The 22,379-nt window shown below is 42.5% G+C and overlaps 2 protein-coding genes across 2 annotated transcripts; both read left to right on the top strand.

Moving 5' to 3' along the window:
• Positions 1 to 690: 690 nt before the first annotated feature.
• Positions 691 to 9,130, top strand: LOC120730574. Its single transcript, XM_040026996.1, has 5 exons — positions 691 to 978; positions 1,860 to 2,198; positions 2,555 to 2,671; positions 3,325 to 3,660; positions 7,811 to 9,130. The coding sequence occupies exons 1-5, from the start codon at positions 909 to 911 to the stop codon at positions 7,954 to 7,956; spliced, it is 1,008 nt and encodes a 335-aa protein (XP_039882930.1). The 5' UTR covers positions 691 to 908; the 3' UTR covers positions 7,957 to 9,130.
• Positions 9,131 to 12,628: 3,498 nt separating this feature from the next.
• LOC120730589 lies at positions 12,629 to 13,714 on the top strand. Its single transcript, XM_040027011.1, has one exon. The coding sequence runs from the start codon at positions 12,629 to 12,631 to the stop codon at positions 13,712 to 13,714; it is 1,086 nt and encodes a 361-aa protein (XP_039882945.1).
• The last annotated feature ends 8,665 nt before the right edge of the window (positions 13,715 to 22,379 follow it).

A 22,379-nucleotide genomic window follows, 5' to 3' on the forward strand; every position in this document is an offset into this window, starting at 1 on the left:
GTTATCTCAAACACACTCCGTCAGTCTTGATGCTGTTGAACAACAAAATGTTTAAAAATGTCGCGAGTTTACCTGGTGATATCCTCATGCGCGACGCGATCGCGAAAACAGCAAACAATTAACACCACGCCGGTTTTGTTCACAGCACAGCAAGAGTAAACGATCAGGAGAATCTTGTCGTTGTTATCGTTCCCCTCGTACGTTTTATTTCTCCGATTTCAGCGTTTTCGCTGCACAACTAAAGCGTGCAGTATGCAATATGTCGATTATTTCATGAGAAATAAATGTATTTTTTAAAAATCAAAAAATCTCTCTCTCTCTCTCTCTGTATGGCTGAGGAGCTGTCCCAACCCATGAACCTACTTACCTGCCAAAGCCAAACTATAAATCACAGGAAACCTTCACTTAAACATCCTCTACCATTGCCAACTGCCTACCCTCGGTCGCTCCTATGACCTCCACCACCTACTGAGCAAAACAGTTCCCACTACCACCACAAAAAGCTAGTTTCTTTTTAAGAGTTTATAAATGTACTCTTACTGTACACCCTAGGAGGTTGTATAACATGAAACACACACACCCAGCAACAAACACTACTGGACCAGTTCAACTAGAAAACTGAGAGACACATACCTCTTTAACAATCACACAGAACTGCTGATGATCCAGTTCTCTCACATATTTCAAAAGCCTTAAGAAGTGATAGAAGAGATTATTATCAAGCATTAGTATCTGAATCTGGAATCAATTCTATGGACACTGGACTTCAGGACTGTACAGCTTTATTTAAACCTTAAATTTAATCTCAGGTAGGGTCTCTCAGGTTTAAACTCAGGTTCCGTTATTGAGTTAAAATACCAACAGACTCAGATATTTAGAACAAACTAAATTCATCGGTGCTACAGGAAATGTCTGCTGTGACTGCATCACTCTGCTCAACTTTGCTGTTAGTCAGCCTCTGCATGCTTACCTCTGCAGGTGAGTTTTACTTGTTAAGAACTAAAGATTTCAATGACAGATAAAGAGTAAGAAAGGAAAACCATTTTGTAGTAATGCACTTTGTCTGTGTGTGTGTGCAGGCAACATGATCCTGGGTACAGCCTGTGTGAACTTGTCACTGTAACCCAGATGTGTTGTAGATTTAGGAGTCAGTATATTAAGTAAGTAGAAGTAAAAAGCAAGAGTGGGTCACATATTTGATATGAGCATCAAAAGACAAAGATTAATCACATTTTTTCCTGAGATTCTGAGCAGCAGTTTTTACTGTGGATGACAAAAGGACCCAGATGTTTTCTAATTTTGGGCTTATAGCTCTCTGGAGGCAGAATTAAACTCTCAGCTGCAGCAAGTTGTCATCCAACCATTAATTGCCTTAAGACAATCTGTTAGAACAGATATTTATCCAATTCACATGGTTTAAAAGAAAAGTACAATTTAATATCGTCTGCATACAGGTGACTGCAAAGAATTTTACAACTACAAATAATAAGGCCTAATGGCAGGACATATAATGAGAATAAAAAGACGGCTTAACGCTGCACGAAGATTCAGCTACATCTGACCAAAAGTCTACTGCATATTAACTTCATGCAGTGTATGGGAGACTCCACCACCTGCATGTTTAGTGTTTATTACTATTGTGCATTATACAGTGAACGAATTCTGTAATGAATTACATTATTGAAAACTGTGTGTGTGTGTGTGTGTGCGTGTGTGTGTGTGTGTGTGTGTGTGTGTGTGTGTGTGTGTGTGTGGACCTCTTAAGCAATGCTCAGAGGTCTCTGTGCTTCACTCTGGCTGCTGTGAAAGTGGAAAGCCTAATCTTTAACATCTCTGCTCTGTGTTGTTTCCCGTTTCAGAGCAGAAAATCATCACAGTTGTTTCTGGACAAGACGTCACTCTGACATGTCGAGCTCCAAATGACAACATCACAGTTGTAAGGTGGAGCAGAGCTGACCTGGTAGATGAAGATCTTGTCCTTTTAAATGATAATGGGCAATTTGTTCCAGATTACCAGCATCCATCTTTTAAGAACCGGGCGGATCTGCAGGACAGACAGATGAAGGATGGAGATGTGTCTTTGATTCTGAAGGATGTGACGACTGCTGATAGTGGAACATATAAGTGTCGTGTAATCCAGGGAACCAGAAAACATTTCAAGCTCATCAGCATCATCTACCTGAGAGTTGATCCTCCAAGTGAGTGTTTCTGGGATCTTCAGCTCTTTTTGCTCGGCTGCCTTACTGCTCTTAAATAGCTCTTTATTCAGTATCACTAGGAGCCTTCTATTTTAGCCTAGCAGTGAATGATCTGTGTTGGTAAGCAGTTTTTGATTTAGTCTTTTCATAAAATCCTTATTTTTAGGCATTTACTGCTGCTCAGGAGAACAGACATGTTCTCCTGAGCAGACAAGCTTGAAATATTTTGTCCTCCATGATTGAAACATGTCTGACAGTCACTTGTTGTGATCTTAGCAACTCCTCATTAACACTTTTCTGTTTGGCTGGAGTTATTTGTTTTAGAATAAATTTTCGTCTTTTGGTTTGACTTGCAGAAGGGCGTGGTGGAGGTCCTGTTTTACTCAAGACAGCGGATGCTGCAGCAGAGGTACCTGACTCACCACAGGACACTCTTCCAGGACTTGTGGATGGCAGTTCTCTTCCAGGCAAAGGTACATGTGAGCAGTTCTTTCATTCATTCAACTCCTTGAACATTAAAGTGCGAGGAACTTAGTTCAAGCTTTATTTTTAAACAAGTCTGCTCATCTCTCGGGGCCGTACACCATGACAATATTAGACAGGTTAAACTGACCAAAGCTATGCTAACTCTCATATGAAACTGAAATCACTTCTCAATCAAACAGAGAAATCAAAACAAAAACATAGAGAGAGAAAAAAGCTAGTTTCTTTTAAGATTTTATGGATGTACTTTTGCTGTACACCCTGGGATATTATATAATATGAAACACACAGATACACACACCCAGCAACAAACACTAGTGGACCAGCTTGAACACAAAAATTAGAGACACTCATACCTGTTTTCCACCCACGCAGAGCTGCTGAGGATCCAGTTCTCTCACATATTTCAAAAGGCTTATGAAGTGATAGAAGGGATTCTTATCCAGCATTAGTATCTGAATCTGGAATAATTTTTATGGAAACAGGACTTTCAGCTTTATTTAGACATTAAATGTAATCTCTATTCACAGATAATAAAAAAAAAAGTAAGAAAGACCGTAGAATTATTTTGCATTGATTCAGTTAATTGATTCAAATCCAGATGTGTCAGTTTGTCTCCGTTCTCTGTTGTTTGCTCTTTCAGACCAGAAAATCATCACAGAGTCTGGACAGGACGTCACTCTGACATGTCGAGCTCCAAACAACAACAACAGACTTGTAGAGTGGATCAGGGCTGACCTGGTGGATGAAAAACTTCTTCTTTTGTATCAGAATGGGCTATTTGTTCCAGACAACCAGCATCCATCTTTTAAGAACCGTGTGGATCTACAGGACAGACAGATGAAGGATGGAGATGTGTCTTTGATTCTGAAGGATGTGATGATTAATGACGCTGGGACATATGAGTGTCGTGTCCTCATGGGAGAAACATGGTCATGGAAGTTTAGCACCATCTACCTGAGTGTTGTTGATCCTCCAGGTGAGTGAGTAGAGTTGAGTGTGTGTGTGATCAGAGGTGAAGCTGCTTCCTGGTTGTTGATGTTTGTTTCTAAAGATGTTGTTGATGAGACTTTGTAGAAAGCAGCTGGTCTGAGTGATGTGATCAGAGTGCAGTAGATAATGTCTGACAGCAGTTTGAACAGTACTAGAGTTAGCGGTAGTGGTGGCTCTCTTACTGTTCCCAAATGGCTCTTTACTCAGGATCACTGGGAACCTTCTATTTTAGTCAAATGGTGAATGGTTTGTGTGTTGGTAAGCAGTTTTTCATTCAGCGTTTTCATAAAAGCTTTATTTTTACGCATTCAAACGTATGGGAGTTTAAGGCCTGGTAATACCAAACAACCTGGTAAATGCTGGTAAATTGCAGTAGTAGAACATGCTTTCTACTGAGGAGCAGTAGAAGGTTATCCAGACTATTCTCCATGAGGACACAGAGGAAGTGCAGCTGCTGCTGGGACTTTTTTTTTTTTTAACCAGAGTGTGTTGTAGGTGCACAGAAACCTGAAGACAAATTCCTCTATTTATCATGAGTAGGGATGGGTATCGTTTAGGTTTTATCCAATACCGGTGCCAAACCGGTACTTTTGAAACTGTGCTGGTGCTCGAACCGGTGCTTAAAGAATGGAGAACACAAACTTTGTCCAAAAACCTCTGTTTATCTGTTTTTTCGTAAAAAGATAACAATTTTAGCCTTTTCTGCAGGTATAGGGCATATATGGTATCACTCTTGGCTGGAAGCTGTGCTTAAACAATGTAAAACACAAACTTTGTCCAAAATGTTTAGCTGTTTTCCACTTTTCCTTTGGTCATTTTAGCCTTTTTGGCCAGTGTGAAGGGAGTATCTGCCATCAAACAAGACAGCCGCTACGACAGTGTTTGCTAGTTCACCTTACATGCATTAATTTATTAACGTGGTTAGCCTACTCAATGTAAATTACACACGAACAACATTAAGCTACTTACCCAGAGAAGAACGGCTGCTGCTGCCATCATCATCCGTCATCACTTCTGCTACACTGGCAGGGCTAGGGGCCAGGACTCTCCTGTTCGGGTTCTTGGGGGATGTTGCTAACTCCGGGTCCGATAATAGGCACCACACGTAGATGTGCTCGGTGTGAGGTCTTGCAGCAAGTTATCAAATACGGTGCATTTCTCGGCTTTAAAAAAAAAAAAAAAAAAAAAAAACCTGCTTTGCGTCACCAGGTTTGTCGTCAGATTCGAGGTGTTACTGTGATACTGTGCAAAGGAGGTATCACCTTAAAGCACTTGTTGCAGGCTGCTGAGTTTGCATCTTTTGCTGTGAAGTACAGCCAGACTTTTGACCGCTTCACCTTAGGCATTTTGAATTTGTAGCTCTGCTCTAAAAAAACGTACCTACCTGGGCCTGCCTACTATCCTTGGAAAGGTAAAATGATTGGCTAGAATCCAAAGTGTCATTTTAAGGATGTTTAGCTTCAGGTTACTTTCTGAGCACCCGCAGGGCAAATTCTTTACCTCCACCCTGTTTCTTCTCCCTGCATCGTTTGTTGTTTCTGACAACAAACCATAGTGAGCACTGTGGTTCTGCAATCTAGATTGGGATACTGTGGGACTAATCCTAAGTGAAGCTCGGATTTAGGCTGAGGCCAACTTCTTTCAGTTCCTGGTGATTAGAAGTGATCAGTGCATTGGAGGAAGACACAATGAGAGGAATAACGATGTTTACTCAAACATCAAGCATGCATATAGAGCAGGGGTCCCCAATCCCAGTCCACGAGGGCCGGTGTCCCTGCAGGTTTTAGATGTGTCCTTGATCCCTCACAGCTGATTTAAATTGATAAATCCAGAGCCCTGGTAATGAGCTAATCATTTGATTCAGGTGTGTTGACCAAGGGTGAGATCTAAAACCTGCAGGGGCACCGGACCTCATGGACTGGGATCGGGGACCTCTGATATAGAGCCATACCCCTCCCCACCTCAGTCTGCCCGACCACCTCTCCCTCCTGCTCTCTCCAGCCTACACCCCCCTCAAACACAGTGGCAGGCGCACTCTTACAACCTAGCCTGAAAATGCTCTCTCCAAACTACAGGACTGCTTCACACAGACAGACTGGGACATATTTAAACACCAGGACCTAGAAACTTTCACAGGATCAGTACTGGACTATATCAAGTTCTGTTTTGGGAATAAGATAAGATAGAACTTTATTAATCCCTCGGGTGGGTTCCTCTGGGAAATTCGGAATGTGACAGTGGACAAAAGCATTCAGGTTTTCCCAAACCAAAATCCCTGGATGACTAGCGAGGTCCACTCACTTCTCAAAGCCGTCTTCAGGTCAAGTGATAGAGCTCTGCACAGGGCTGCTCGAGCTGATCTGAAAAGGGGAATTATGCCAAGACAGAGCATAAAGGAAGCATAGAGTCCCACCTGTCCAGCAACAACCCACAGGAGGTTTGGCAGGACATACAAGACATCATAAACCACAGAGGAAAACAGAAAACTTGAGAGTGCAGCTGGCAGAGGAAATGAACAGCTTCTTTGTCCACTTTGAAACACCACAACAGCAGCACTCATCTGCTTCAGCCCTGCTCCCATCCTCATCTGGCTCCTGTACCGCTCCATTCACTGTAACGAAGCACGATGTCTAATAATAATAATAATAATAATAATAATGGATTGGATTTATATAGCGCTTTTCTAGGCACCCAAAGCGCTTTACAATTCCACTATTCATTCACTCTCACATTCACACACTGGTGGAGGCAGCTACAGTTGTAGCCACAGCTGCCCTGGGGCAGACTGACAGAAGCGAGGCTGCCATATCGCGCCATCGGCCCCTCTGGCCAACACCAGTAGGCAAGTAGGGTAAAGTGTCTTGCCCAGGGACACAACGACCAGGACAGAGAGCCCAGGGATCGAACCGGCGACCTTCCGGTTACAGTAATGTCTCTTCCTGGCAGTGAACCCAGGAAGGCTGCCGGTCCAGACAGAATACAGAATCAAGGTGCGAAGAGCATGTGCCCAGCAGCTCACCTTCATCTTCACCAGACTCTTCAACCTCTCACTGGATCAGGCAGCCATCCCATCCTGTCTAAAATCAGCCATAATCATCCCAGTACCGAATAAGTCTCCCATCACCAGCCTGAATGATTACCATCCTGTGTCCTTCACACCGGTAATCATGAAATGCTTTAAGGGACTAGTCATTCAGCACATCAAGAAGTTCCTCCCCACAGAATTCAACCTCCACCAGTTTGCCTACCTCGCAAACCATTTCAAAGAAAACATCATCGCTCTCCACTCTGTGCTGAGTCAGCTAGAATAGTTTGCTGATGACACCACGGTAGTTGGACTCATCTCAAAGGGAGATGAGGCATCCTACAGAGAGGAAGTCCTGAAGCTGGCAGCCTGGTGTTCAGAAAACAACCTAGCCTAGCACTGAACACTGAACACACTTAGCACCCCTATACATTAACGGGGACTGTGTGGAGAGGGTCTTCACCTTCCTGTTCCTTGGTGTCCTCATCTCTGCTGACATTTCCTGGACAGACAACATCTCAGTGGTCATTAAGAAGGCACAATAGCAGCAAGCTGAACTCCAAGCTGAACTCTAACTTGCTGCTGACCTTCTACCGCTCATCCATTGAGAGCCTGCTAACTTACTGCATCACGGTATGGTACAGCAGCTGCACTAAGGCGGATAGAGCGAGGCTTCAGAGTGTGAAACAGTTCCCACCCCGCTTTCAGCATTTTTGGCTAAGTCCACATACAAATCTTTTTTCAAACACACAAATTCTTTTTGCACATACAAATCTTTTTTACACACACAACAAATTATTTTTACAAGTACAAAACCTATTTACAAGTACGAAATATTCATGACCACAATTTGAGCCCATACATTCAGCATTGCCACTGCTGAACTGAACTTAATTACACCATTAGCATGAGGCTCGACGCAGGTACACCCAGTGAGGACGACTGCTGCCTAATTTAGATCATGAAAAACTACGCTAGCAGTTCATCTGAATACATTTTGAATGATTAAAAAAATGTATATACTCTAATGCACTATAAGATGAAATGGATTCTGTTCTTTGCTCATCACCTACATGACAGTTGACACCTCACACCTGTTTTTCACCTGCAGGTCAGCCAGGAGGACTCACAGAGGATGAATGGAAGGAGGCTGACTTTGCTGGGCTGTTCAGTGTTCTGGTAGTTTCTGCTGTGCCCGTTGTTGGTGCTGCTATTTTTTGGGGTATTTCTTGGATTTGCAAAAGAGAGGAGAACTGATACAATTGCCAACACAAGTCTTGAAAGATAGCAATGAATTATCTTTGGCTAGTAGCTCTTTGGTAATCACCTTTTTTTAATATAAGATAACATAACAAATTTCCCCACGCGTGGGACTAATAAATGTTATCTTACGGTGAACAAATAACTGTTTTTTGCCTGTCTGTTTTTTCTACTGTATTACTCAAATTTTTCTACTTTCTTCAGAAAATGTTCTGGTGCATTGATTGACTTCAGGGGTTGTAGCCGTCGCATTGAAATGTAATTATTATGTGATTGCAATGTTCAAAATTTGGTGTTTAATCTGGATTCATGTTGTGTTGTCGCCACCTACTGGTGGGCCTGAGTGTGGCGCTTTGTGGTGCGCATGCTTTGGGGTTAGGCTCAATTAAGCGCACGTGTCACCAGAGACTGAAGGCTCGAGCCAGAAAGAGAATGCTAGCCTGTGCAAAGGGTGGAAATATAGAAGATATGGACTACAATTGCTCATGAATGTTCAGTAGAAAGGCGCACACGTTTTTCACGGTGTTTGCTGGTGAAAAGAAGATTAAAATACTGGCTGAACATCAGTTGGAGCTTGGCCCTTTATTCTACTTCGAACATGAAAAACCTTCAGGAGCAGTTACAGTGAAAAACGTGGCCTGTTATGGAGCGAGCAGCCAGAGCCCTGCACGCCATTCTTCCAAGACGGCAGCCCACGTGGAAGAGTAGACTGTGAGTTCTTACATCAGCGAAACGTTTGAACTGCGTAAAGAGATCTAAGAAAAGGCCAAAAAGAAAATTGTATGGTGTAGATATTGTACATTTGTTCATTTATTGAAAGTTTGTTACTGTGCTGTTTGACATTTAAGGTAGTGTACTCTGGGTAAGTCTCCTTTTATTGTTCTAAGTTGTTGGTTCAAAACATTGTAATGGAGCAGAGTACACAAGAAACTCATATCCTTGAGCAAATACTTATAGCCTTAGAAGATGAAAAGGCACAGTTAGAAAAGAAATTAGAAACTGAACTTGAAGATGCAGAAAGAGAAGAAGATGAAGCACGCATAGGAGAAATTCATGGAGACCTTGAAATACACAAAATAGGGCTGCCTCAGCCATCATCTAAACCTGACGCAGAGGTGAGACGGACAGACCGTCAAAGGCAACTAACAGAAAAAATGCGTGAGTTTAAACAGACAGAGATAACAAGCAAAGAAAGAACGTTTATGTCAACATATTTAAACTTTAAGGCAGAAATTCACTACATACTGACATACTGCCCTGTCACACCTGGAGAAGAGAGACACGTATGTGAGAATGCTGTTTGTAGATTACAGCTCAGCATTCAATACCATCGTTCCCTCGAAGCTGGACAGGAAACTGCAGGATCTAGGACTGAGCAGCTCCCTCTGCAGCTGGATCCTTAGCTTCCTGTCTGACAGACGCCAAGTGGTCAGACTGGGCAGCATCACCTCATCCCCCGTCACACTGAACACTGGTGCTCCACAGGGGTGTGTACTGAGCCCTCTCCTGTACTCACTCTACACCTACGACTGCACAGCCACTAACAGCTCCAACATCATTGTGAAGTTTGCGGACGACACTACAGTGGTGGGTCTTATCACCAACAGTGATGAGACGGCTTACAGGGAGGAGGTCAGCGCCCTGACCCACTGGTGTCAAGACAACCATCTCACCCTCAACGTCGCAAAGACAAAGGAGTTGATAGTGGACTTCCGGAGGTGCAGAGAAGTACACACCCCCATCACCATCAGCGGCGCTGCTGTGGAGAGAGTGAGCAGCTTCCGGTTCCTTGGTGTACATCTGGCTGAGGATCTTACGTGGTCAGTACACACAAACAAAACAGTGAAGAAGGCGCAGCAGCGCCTCTTCTTTCTCAGGAGACTGAAAAGATTCGGCATGAGCCCCCGCATCCTCAGGACCTTCTATCACTGTGCCATTGAGAGCATCCTCACTGGATGCATCACCACCTGGTATGGCAACAGCACCGCCTACAACTGCAAAGCTCTCCAGCGAGTAGTGCGGTGCTCTGAACGGATAATTGGAGGTGAGCTTCCCTCCCTCCAAGACATCTACAGGAAGCGCTGCCTGAGGAAAGCGGGGAGGATCATCAAGGACTCCAGTCACCCCAGCCATAAACTGTTCAGACTACTTCCATCAGGAAGGAGGTTCTGCAGCATCCGGTCCCGTACCAGCAGACTGAGAGACAGCTTCTTCCATCAGGCCATCAGACTGCTGAACACTTCATAGACACCTCAGCTTCACTACTGGAACTTTAACATTATGCACTCCATACTGTACAGTAATGCCACTGTTTTGCACATGTCTCACTCTGTATATTTTATTTTATATATTTTATTTATTGTTTACTCTATTTAATTTGTAAAATATGTGTACACACACACACACACACACACCCACACACCCACACACACACACACACACACACACACACACGTAGAAAAAGATTTAGTATACACATCCAGAAATGCATATACTATTATATATTGTACATATATTTATTAGTTTCAGATGTAGCCATTCTTGTATTTTGCTTGTTTACATTATTGTATTTTGCACAACTCTGTTGCTTGTGAAGCTCGCACACAAGAATTTCACTCACATGTGCTGTACCAATGTACCTGCACATGTGATGTGACAATAAAAGTGATTTGATTTGATTTGATTTAAAATTCAACTCACTAGGTCCAAACTTAAAGAAGAATGTTCTAAAGCAGAATTAGCTGAAATGATCAAGTCAGTAGAAAAATGTGAGTTAGACCTACAGCAAGATTATGTGGCTTTACGTGCACTGACTACACCATCTCAAGATATGAGAAGAAAGATGGATAGCTGTACTTCAGTTTCTGCTGAGATGACGATACTTCTGAAAAGGCGTTACGCAGATGTTGACAAAGAGTTTGATGCAGGAGCTGTAAAAGAATCACTCCTTCAGTTACTCCAAAGAGAAGGTGCAGAATCAATTTATGGCTCAACTGTGTCTAGAGCTGGAAGAAATAGCCAGCACAGCCATAGTCAGCAAGGAAGTCATGTATCTGCAAGGAAAGCAGAGGCAGCAGCACGACTGGCATCGAAGCAAGCTGAAATAAACAGAGAAATGGAAATATCTGCCCGCAGAAAGGAGATATTAGCTCAACAAGAGCAATTGAAAATGTTGGAAAAGCAAAGAGATCTTGAGGTCATTCAGGCAGAATACAATGTATATGCTGAAGAGGAACCAAAAATGAATGCTGAAATAAGAAATTGTGAAGTAAGGAGTACTTTGTCTTTCAGTCAGCTTCCTAAACCACTTAGCAGTCCCCCATGCACCCAAGTTCCTCAGAGCACTGCACCTCCTCACTCTGAAGGTAAATTCATCCTGACCTCACAAAGTGTTCACGCCCCTCACTATGATACTCAAGTGGTGCCAAAAGAAAGTGAGCTCTCTCTGGTGCAGGCATTAAAAGAGTCCTTAGTAGTGTCTAGACTTCCAGTACCAGAGCCGTTTACATTTACAGGAGACCCACTTAAATTTGTTGAGTGGAGCACTTGCTTTAAGGCACTTATCGAGACTAGCTGCACAGATTCAGCCCATAAGCTGTTCTACTTGAAGAAGTACATTGGTGGAGAAGCTCTCTGTGTTTTAGAAGGGACATTTTATCGAAGTGACGAGGAAGCTTACAAACAAGCTTGGGATGCTCTGAACAAACGCTATGGACACCCATTTGTAGTTCAAAGAGCCTTTAGGGGAAAACTAAGCAGTTGGCCAAAGATTGGTCCAAAGGAGTCACTTAAATTGAGAGAGTTTAGTGATTTCCTCATTTCTTGTAAGAATGCTATGCCTCACGTCCAAGGCCTCAAGGTTTTAGATGATTGTGAAGAAAATCAAAAAATATTGCTGAAACTTCCTGACTGGGCCACAACCCGCTGGAATCGTTATGTCACAAAATTACTGGATGAAGAAAAGGCATATCCAGGGTTTGCAGAATTTGCAGACTTTGTGGCTGAAGAGGCGCATATAGCATGTAATCCAGTTTCTTCTCTGTTTGCCTTAAAAAACACATTTGAAAAACCTGAGAAAGAACAAAAACATCTGAAGGCCAGTGTCCTGGTGACATCAGCAAATGGGTCTAAAGACGTGAAGAACACAACTACAGTTCAGAGCAACAGAAAATCGAAACCCAACCCTTCCTCAACTCAGAACAAACGGCAACTTGAATGTATCTGCTGCAAGCAAAATCATTTTATCTATAAATGTGCAAAGTTTACAGCAATGCCGCTTGAAGAAAAGAAACAGTTTATTAGGGACAACAATATGTGCTTTGCTTGTCTGCGAGTCGGCCACATTTCCAAAAACTGTCGACAGAGAGCAACATGTAATGTCTGCAGACGAAGCCACCCTTCTCCTCTCCATGAAGATCCTCCACTGGGAGATGAACCTGAACCACCATCAGAAGAGGAGAATGCAGCCACCGTATCGTGCAGTGTGAGAGTGGGCAACAATGATTGCACTTCAATGATCGTTCCAGTGTGGCTTTCTTCATCAGCGAAGAATCAAGAGACATTGGTTTATGCTCTGCTAGACACCCAAAGTAGCAACACATTTATTGACTAAGATATTTGTGAAAAGATGCAGGCAAGCAGGGAACCAGTGAAGCTAAAGCTGACAACAATGACTGACAGGTGTTCGATTGTACCTAGTCAAAGAGTGGATGGACTGAGGGTAAGAGGGTACAACTCAGAAAAGTACATTGACTTGCCACCAACCTACACTCAAGAGTACATTCCATTGGAGAAACACACTATTCCAACTCGAGAGACCGCAAAAAAGTGGCCCCATCTACTTAGCATTGCAAATGAAATGCCAGATCTCTTGGACTGTCCTATAGCTCTTCTCATCGGTTACGACTGTGCAAGAGCGCTAAAGCCAAGGGAAGTCATACCAGGAAAGGATCATGATCCCTATGCAATAAAAACAGACTTAGGGTGGAGTATCGTGGGAGCCATTAAGCCATGGAAAAGTTCGATGGAAGCAGCAGGGATCTGTCATCGTGTCACAGTAAAGGAGCTGCCATCTGTCACGCCTGCTTCTGTGATTAAAGCACTTGAAAATGACTTTCTGGACACAAACCATAAAGAGGGGAGTGTATCTCAAGAGGACATTCAGTTTCTAGAGATGCTGAATGAGAACATTCACTACAATGAGGAAGACCATTTAGAAATGCCTCTGCCTTTTAGAGAACGCCCACAGCTTCCAAATAACAAGCAGCTTGCAATGTTTCGCTTGAAACGTTTAAAAGGAAAAATGGATAAGAACCCAAAGTACAAGGAAGACTACATCAAGTTCATGAATAGTGTCTTTAAAGATGGTGATGCAGAGGAAGCAGATGGCACATCAGGTAGTAACACATGGTACATTCCGCACCATGGCGTGTATCATCCCAGGAAGCCAGAGAAAATTCGAGTTGTTTTCGACTGCTCTGCTAAACACGAAGGCATCTCTTTAAATGACCACCTACTCACAGGCCCAGACTTGATTAATGCTCTGGCAGGGGTTTTGTGCAGATTTCGAGAGCATCAAATAGCAATTATGTGTGATGTGGAAAAAATGTTTCATCGCTTCCATGTCAACCCAGAGGATCGAGACTTCTTAAGGTTTCTGTGGTGGAAGGACGGGAATACAGATACTGAGCCTAAGGAGTATCGCATGCGAGTGCACATTTTTGGAGCGGCATCATCACCGGGATGTGCTAACTAGAGATGGCACGATACCACTTTTTTATGTCCGATACCGATTCCGATATCATAAATTTGGATATCTGCCGATACCGATATGAATCCGATATAGTGTTTTTTAATCAACAAAACTGTTTTTTTAAATATCTTGCTGCATTTTGTATAAGTTCATACTCAAGTTTAAAACAACAACTACACTAAAGCTATTCTGTTATACCTGTATGCAAAAAAAAAAATATTTCATAGTTCAGCAATACTGATCAATCTAATAAACTTAAACCTACACCATCCTCCCTATTCTGGTATTTTAAAGAGTACTTAGCATAAATATTAAGCAACCTAACTAATAGGGTTCCAACTCTCAGCAACAACAAAAATAAATAAATAAAAAATAGGGAACCACGCTCCACCTCATGATGCTTAATCGATGTAATCAACCTTAATTTGATGCAGTGTGGAAAAAAAATGCACAGAAATCAATTATTTTTCAAGAAATATTAAATAGATTCAACATCTTTCTTCAACAAAATTGCAGACTGCACAGATGGTACCTTCCCAAAGGAAAAAGTACTATAGCTTACTAGGATATATATATTAGACTTAATAGTCACTATATACAGTAATGGACTTCTATTCATTTTACATCAAATTAAAACTTTGGGTGTAAGATTCGGATAATTATTTATTAAAAGCTCGACATTTTAAATGAGAATAAGAAAGAAAAGTATGTCTTTGTGCCCCCTTTTCCCTGTTAATGCCCTATCGGCCCCCCTGGCTAAACTTTGCTAGATCCGCCCCTGCACAGTTACCAGCCGTCAGCTACGTAGAAAAAAGATCCTCGAGTAGAAAGTAATATTAAATAAATTCTAACAACAGCTTATCAAGCTTAAACGTGCTGCTGTTGTTCAGCCGCTGGTTTCCTCTTTCTGGTGCAAAGTGAGCCAAAAACAAACCAGAGAGACGGAGTCCCGACAGAAAAGCCGATCAGCTGATCGTTAAGCAGTTTCATGATTGAAGTAGCAGCCGGAGAGCGAGAGGCAGTCGCTTGTTAAGCTTAACGCAGGAATGCTTTACAAACATTCAGAGATGGACTTACACACTTGCTTTACTTCTCTCGGGATAACTTTGTCGGAGATGAAATGCCGGGTTGCTAGCGAAGCTCCAAATGCTATCCAGACCACCACAGGTCCCGCATGCCACAGCCGCTCTATCACGTGATGCATACTGCTCCGACTGCTAACATTCTGAGGTGAGTTACAGCGTGTTGCAAGTTTTGTGAGGTGCTTTCGTGATATTTAATGGATCGGATTACATTTTTTATTTTTCTCCGATATCCGATCCAGTAATTTAGGTCAGTATCGGACCGATACCGATACGTAATATCGGATCGGTCCATCTCTAGTGCTAACTATGGCATGAAGTATCTCGCCAGGGAACAAAAAAAGGACTACCCACTGGCAGCCAGATTCATTCACAAAAACTTTTATGTGGATGACGGGCTAATCAGCATTGATTCAGTCAGGGAAGCCAAGCAGCTGGTCTGTGAAGCACAAGAGGTCTGTGCAAAAGGGAAACTGCGCTTGCACAAATTTGCATGCAACAACAAGGAGGTCATGAGCATTATCCCAGAAACAGAACGAGCCAGCAAGACCAAAGATGTAAACCTGAACTACTCTGTAATTCAAATGCAAAGTGTGCTGGGAGTAAAGTGGAACATAGAGGCTGACGTGTTCTCATTCAGTGTAGCCCTCAAAGAAAGGCCAGCCACACACCGAGGAATTCTAGCAACAGTTGCTAGTGTGTATGACCCGTTAGGTTTTCTCTCACCCTACATTTTGACAGGAAAACAAGTACTCCAGGAAATGTGCAAACGCGGAGTGGGATGGGATGATCCTATTCCTCCGGCACTAGAGACCAAATGGAAAGCATGGCTCGGTGACTTGGAGAATCTAAAGAGGATTGAAATACCAAGATGCCTTGTTCCTGAGAACTTCGGCAAGGTCAAAAAAATTGAGCTGCATCATTTTTCGGATGCCAGCAGCAGTGGCTATGGACAATGTTCATACATCAGGATTGTTGCTGATAAGAACGTGCATTGTGCACTGGTCATGGGTAAAGCCAGAGTGGCACCCACAAGAATAATCACTATCCCACGCCTTGAGCTCACTGCAGCTGCAGTTTCTGCAGCTGTAAGTAACTTCCTCAGGTCACAGCTCGAGCGGAAAATTGACGAGGAGTTTTTCTGGACAGATTCTAAAGTGACGCTTGGATACATAAAAAATGATGCTCGTCGCTTTCATGTCTTTGTGGCAAATCGAGTTCAGAAAATAAGAGACTCTACTGATCCGAAGCAATGGTTTTACATTGAATCTGATCAAAATCCACCTGATCACACGTCTAGGGGCCTCAAGGTGGCAGATCTGCTAAGCTCGAATTGGCTCACTGGACCTAAATTCCTATGGGAAAGGGAAATTGTCACAAACCAACATTCCCCTGATCTTCTTGTTGGGGACCCAGAAGTAAAGGTCCTGAAAACAAATGCCCTTGAAGAAAACAGCTTTCTTGAGAGGTTCTCAAGATTTTCCAATTGGGATACAGCTCTTAACGTTGTGGCAAGAATTAAAAGACTTGCAAGGAGAGATAACTCAGGACCCATTAGTGTAAAAGAAAGACAAATGGCTGCTTTTGTACTCCTCCAGGCAGCACAGAGGGAATCCTTTAAAGAAAAGCTCGAATGGTTCAGTCAAAACTCAGCTGGACTACCAAAAACTCATAAAATGTATCAACTTGATCCTATTTTGGTAGACAACTTGCTTAGGGTTGGAGGAAGGTTGAGAAAATCCTCAGCATCATTTGCATTGAATCATCCAGTAATCCTTCCAAAGGAAGGCATTGTCACACAACTCGTTCTTGACCACTGTCACAAGAAAACGCAACACCAAGGCCGAGGCCAAACTCTGAACAAACTCAGGGAAAGTGGCTATTGGATCATAGGTGGCAGTAAGGTAGTGGCCAAATACATTAAAGGGTGTGTCAATTGTAGAAAGGTGCGTGGGCCAGCTGAAGAACAACGCATGGCTGACTTGCCATTTAACAGAGTGGATCCTTCGCCCCCATTCACCTACACTGGAGTTGATGTTTTCGGCCCCTTCTATACGAAACAAGGTCGAAAGGAATGGAAGATGTATGGCCTATTGTTTACGTGTTTAAGCTCGAGAGCCGCGCACATTGAGATGTTGGAGGATCTCTCCACTGACGCATTTATAAACGCTTTAAGATGCTTCATAGCAATCAGAGGCACAGTCAGACAGATTCGTTCTGACCAAGGGACAAATTTTGTCGGAGCTAAGAACGAGTTCAAGAAGGGTCTGTTGGAATTAGACAAGGAGATGATTTCTACTTATCTAGCTAAAAACCAGTGTGACTTTCAAATGAATGTTCCTGAAGCTAGTCACAGAGGAGGCATTTGGGAACGACAGATCCGCACTGTTAGGAATGTCATGAGTTCTGTCCTAGCCCAAGCCACAGGGAGGTTAGATGACACCTCATTGAGAACTTTCTTCTACGAGGCCATGTCAATTTTGAACCATCGTCCACTCACTACTGATACAATCAACGACCCCAACAGTGCTGAGCCTTTGACACCTAATCATTTGCTCACAATGAAAGAGTCTGTGCCACTTCCACCTCCTGGTAGATTTGTAAGAGAAGATTTGTACGCCAGGAAGAGGTGGCGGAGGGTGCAATATTTAACTGGAGCAGGTGGCGCAAGGAATACCTAACCAGCATTAGTTTAAGACAACGATGGCATACTCCTAAACAAAATGTACAGGTTGGAGATGTAGTGATTTTAAAGGAGGACAATATTCCAAGAAATGAGTGGAAATTGGCAAGGGTGGTTGAAGCCAATGAAGATGATGATGGGTTAGTGCGGAAGGTTAAGATCCAAATAGGGCAAAAGGATCTGGGAAAGAAAGGTGAACGTTTGAAACAAGTCTCTTTTCTTGAGAGACCAGTTCAGAAACTAGTGGTACTAGTTAAAGGGTCTAAACTACAGTGAAGTAGTACACGGGTTAAGAACACAAACATAATATGTGATCTATAAGTTTATTTAAGAAGTGTTTTTTTTGTAACATAAGTTGATGTTTGATTGTCAATTTATTAAAAATTACAGGATGTAATTTTGTTTAACACATGTAAATAGAAATCCTTTGTAATTTTGGTGGCAGTGTAGCCGTCGCATTGAAATGTAATTATTATGTGATTGCAATGTTCAAAATTTGGTGTTTAATCTGGATTCATGTTGTGTTGTCGCCACCTACTGGTGGGCCTGAGTGTGGCGCTTTGTGGTGCGCATGCTTTGGGGTGAGGCTCAATTAAGCGCACGTGTCACCAGAGACTGAAGGCTCGAGCCAGAAAGAGAATGCTAGCCTGTGCAAAGGGTGGAAATATAGAAGATATGGACTACAATTGCTCATGAATGTTCAGTAGAAAGGCGCACATGTTTTTCACGGTGTTTGCTGGTGAAAAGAAGATTAAAATACTGGCTGAACATCAGTTGGAGCTTGGCCCTTTATTCTACTTTGAACATGAAAAACCTTCAGGAGCAGTTACAGGGGTGATGATTCATGCCCAGAAAACAAAAAAAAAAAACAATTATATATTTATGTACTCGTACTCTTGAGCTGATTTCTCACCTGATCAGCTGTGAAGTAGATGTGAGGCTGGGCTGGAGTGGGGGGTGGGGCTGGCTTTGTTGTGGGTAGATGTGTGGATAGGGGTGAAGCAGGGTTGTGGTGAGAGAAGAGCTCAGGTGACAATAGTTGACGTCATGCCGCAATGCATTGTGGGAGCGCAGCGCCATTTTCGGGGTCTACAAATCAAAACAAACACACTGTGTTGGAACGACCACTACAAGAAAGATGCTTAAAAGCAGCTCAAAAGAGAATGGACTGTATAGAGACCGATTGCGTCCAGAGGCGAAGCAGCGGTACTTGCAGAAAATAGCGTGCATTGGAAATGCGGACCCGTATAAAATACGGCCGTGGAGTAGAAACCCTGAAGACCAACCGCTGACGTAGCCTGACATATTTTCGTACCTTGTCTGTGGAGTCAGCGCGTACAAGTCGTCATTCAAACAAAGGTAAGTCAGCTCGAGTACTGCGTGTGAAATGCGTTTGATTTCCCTGCAAACATTCAGATTAGTGCAGCATAAATTCATTCATGAGGGGAAATTACAGTGAGAACATGTGGAGGCTGTTAGATGGATAACATAGTGAGTTCAGTGCATTGATGAGACACTGTCCTAAAGGATTTAGTTATTCTTTATGGTTAAAGAAATTGCATTAATTTATTCATATTTATTATAAATAATCCTAATTATACATCTTGCTTCCATGTTTGTATCCTGTGTCACTAAAAATACATTTTATTTTAGTTTTATACATTGATTAATGACCTGCAGAATCTCCTTATCATATTAAGTGACTCATAATTGTCACTTTATGTTTTCGCCATCTTGAAGTGATGACATCCTTGCATTACATACTTTAGGTTCATTTTCTGCAGGCAGGTTTCTGACAGAGAACAGGCAAATTTACACTATAACATGCAGCGTTCTATAGATGGACACATAAAGAAATGAAAAATCATATGTATGTGCTAACTTTATAAAAACACTTTGTTACATTTATGATAAAGTAGATAAAACACATTTGTGTCAGCCTTGGCTCATTAGTTCTTGTCTTTAAATGAACTTTGTCTGTGTGTGTTTCAGGTACTGCACTCTAAGACTGAATGAACGAGCATTGCAGCAACAGGTCATTGTGAGCATCACAGGGAAGGTTGAAGCCGCCCACTGCACCTGTATGGCCGGAGTCGCAGAGACCTGCACCCACGTCACTGCTCTTCTGTTTAATGTAGAAGCAAGTGTTGATCTGTGGCACAAGGACTGTTACAGATGAACCTGCATACTGGGTTTTGCTGGGTAATATGACCAGGATACAGCCAGAGGTTGACCATAAGATAGACTTCTCCTCTTCAGCTGCCCAAAAAAAGGCTCTCAATCAAAACATAAACAGACCATCTGTAGTGACAGGTAAAAGGAGCCGTCCTCAAAACAGAAAAATCCCACCTGCTACTTTGGAGGAGTTGTCACTGCTATCCGGTTGTTCAGTCTGACGTCACTAGCCGTGTCTGGGTCTAAACTCCGCTGCAGGTCCATATATCAAACGATCACTGTGGCATTACTGAGAGTTGAAAAACTGTCTAAAGTCTTTCATCTTTAATAAAATGATCAGCGTTCTGCTCTACCAGGTGTAACAATTGAGTTTAACATCCAGGCATCCATGAAAACGGAATTTATGACATTTAACGGAGTTAGAAGTTAGCAGGGAGTTAGCTCGCTAGCTTCTATCTAAATACAATATAGCATGTCCTGACTGCGGGGTTTTGGAAACAAATTAAAACGTACAGCTCTGTTATCACTTCCAGCATAAATGAAGACAGAAAACTAAACAGCAGTGACGTTTGTAGGGTTACTGAAGTTGGGCTAGCTGGTATATAATGATGTGCTACGTGACCGCTAGTGACACAGCTATGTTAGCATAATATAAACAAGCTAACTTTTTTTCCACTCGATAAAAGTTACCGTGAGTGTTCTCGGTGGTCAGGAACAAATGTAATCGCATGGCAGGATGCTGTAAAAGGACCAAACTTCAGCCAGGAGAACAACTGAGATAATCCATCCACAATACGAGGTTAGTCATTCATATACTGCTGCATGGGCTGGGCTGTAGTTACACCCTAAGGTTTTAAAAACTGAGCTTAAATAAATGATTAGCGGTAATAAAAGCAGAGGGAGGTCAACAGTGATCACTGACTGTTTTAGGAGCTTTTTGAGATCAAATAGAAGAAAATACATAACATTAAACATGTTAACAACACAAAAGCTATATTAAACGCAGACTACTTTAGACCCGGAAGTAGGATTCGTCGTGTCATCACTGAACAACCGGATTGGATACTTTGCTGGAACACAGTAAAGCTGTGGGTTGTGGGAATGACCCATAATGTTTTATCTAGGGGTCTAGATTTATGCCTGTAGTGCACTGCCGTGTAAATAATTTGCATTTACTGAATATGTACTGACTGAGTCCCACTGTTCAAAAGTTGAATAAAGAAACAAACTAATTTTTGCCTCTTTTTTTTATTAAAACCACTTTATAGAACATCACATTAGTTACAATGTAGAATCCATGACATTTATAGTTTACAAATGACAAAATGTTTACACAAAATCATGAGTGTTTACATGATATCACCCACTACTAACATTACTTTATTTACTGTATCTTTTGAAAAAAATACAGCAATTTTAACACCACAAGACTTAAGAATATTTAACAGGAGCAGGTTTCATTCTTCCCTGGTTTTATTATCACACTGTTCACCAAAACGCAGCAAACCTTCACCATCTTATCCAGAAGGGTCACCTCTTCACCCTCACATGGAAGAAGTAATCTGATTGGCATGGTGGTATGTTTGAAGCAGGTCCCTTGTAGCGCTGGAACCCAGTCATGATGTGTTTCACCCATTTCATAGGCTGGTTTGATGCAATAATGCCAAATAATTAGCAACTCTATAAATAGAAGGTAGTTCTGCAAAATCACTCAGTAGGATGTTTGTTCTAATTTGCTATGAGCTCAGAGCGCATAGAAAATAAAACTAATAGGCTATAGGGAGTGATATGAACATATTTAGAACTTACCGGAATGAAAATGTCTGGAGCACCAACAGATATTTGGAGATGGAAGAGAACTGGATATCAGCTCGTCTCACAGCTGCTATCCAGGCTAGACACCTTGGTTTGGTAACATCGATACACGAGCTGCCTCATGTTGCTTCCAGGTTGGGAAAGAATGAAAAGATAAACCCTTTTCAAGCTTATTCTCTCGCCGGTTGTGCAATCGAACATTGCAGACGACCACACAGCAAGAACGAACCATGGCTGTTGTGTGTGCCTTCGCTCCCTTTTCACTTGCGCTAGACCCCCAAAATGGCGAATCGGGCCAAAATCCTTTCCACGCCCACCCCCGTGACATCACGCTCCAAAGCCCTATGGCATTGCACCCGGAGGGGGGGGACTGGAGGGGGGTTAATGGAACCAGGGGGGTGGGAGAGGTGATAAGTGGGCCATTGTCAAATCTGTTAAAAAACAGATTCAAGTCGTTAGCCCACCCCCGGCCAGCAGACACTGTGGCTCCTCCTGCAAGTGTTTTCTGTTGGAGTTGGTTTTCCATCTTCCTTCTGACCTTACTTTTTCATAGTGATGTGCGATACCACTGATTTCCTTTCCGATCTGATACCAAGTAATATTCAGGGTGGTATCGACGATACTGATCCGATACCGATACTTTGTACAAAAAAGGATTTTATTTATTGTATCTCAAATTATAGCGTCATAATGATTACAGGACACCAGATTACTTGTTCTTATCACTTAATAATGCAGAGTTCATCATATAGAAATAAAAAAACTAAAGTTGTGCGCTATTTGAACACCTTGCCTGCCTGTAGGACTAAAGGACTCAGTAACGGTGTGTTCACACCGAACGCGATGGACGCGAAAAAAAAAGCCCCAAACGCCCCTAATTTGACGCGTGCACATTCGCACCGCTACGCGGGTC

This window comes from Simochromis diagramma, unplaced genomic scaffold (assembly GCF_900408965.1).
Source record: "Simochromis diagramma unplaced genomic scaffold, fSimDia1.1 OVJJ01000780.1, whole genome shotgun sequence".
In the NCBI taxonomy this organism is placed as follows: domain Eukaryota; kingdom Metazoa; phylum Chordata; class Actinopteri; order Cichliformes; family Cichlidae; genus Simochromis; species Simochromis diagramma.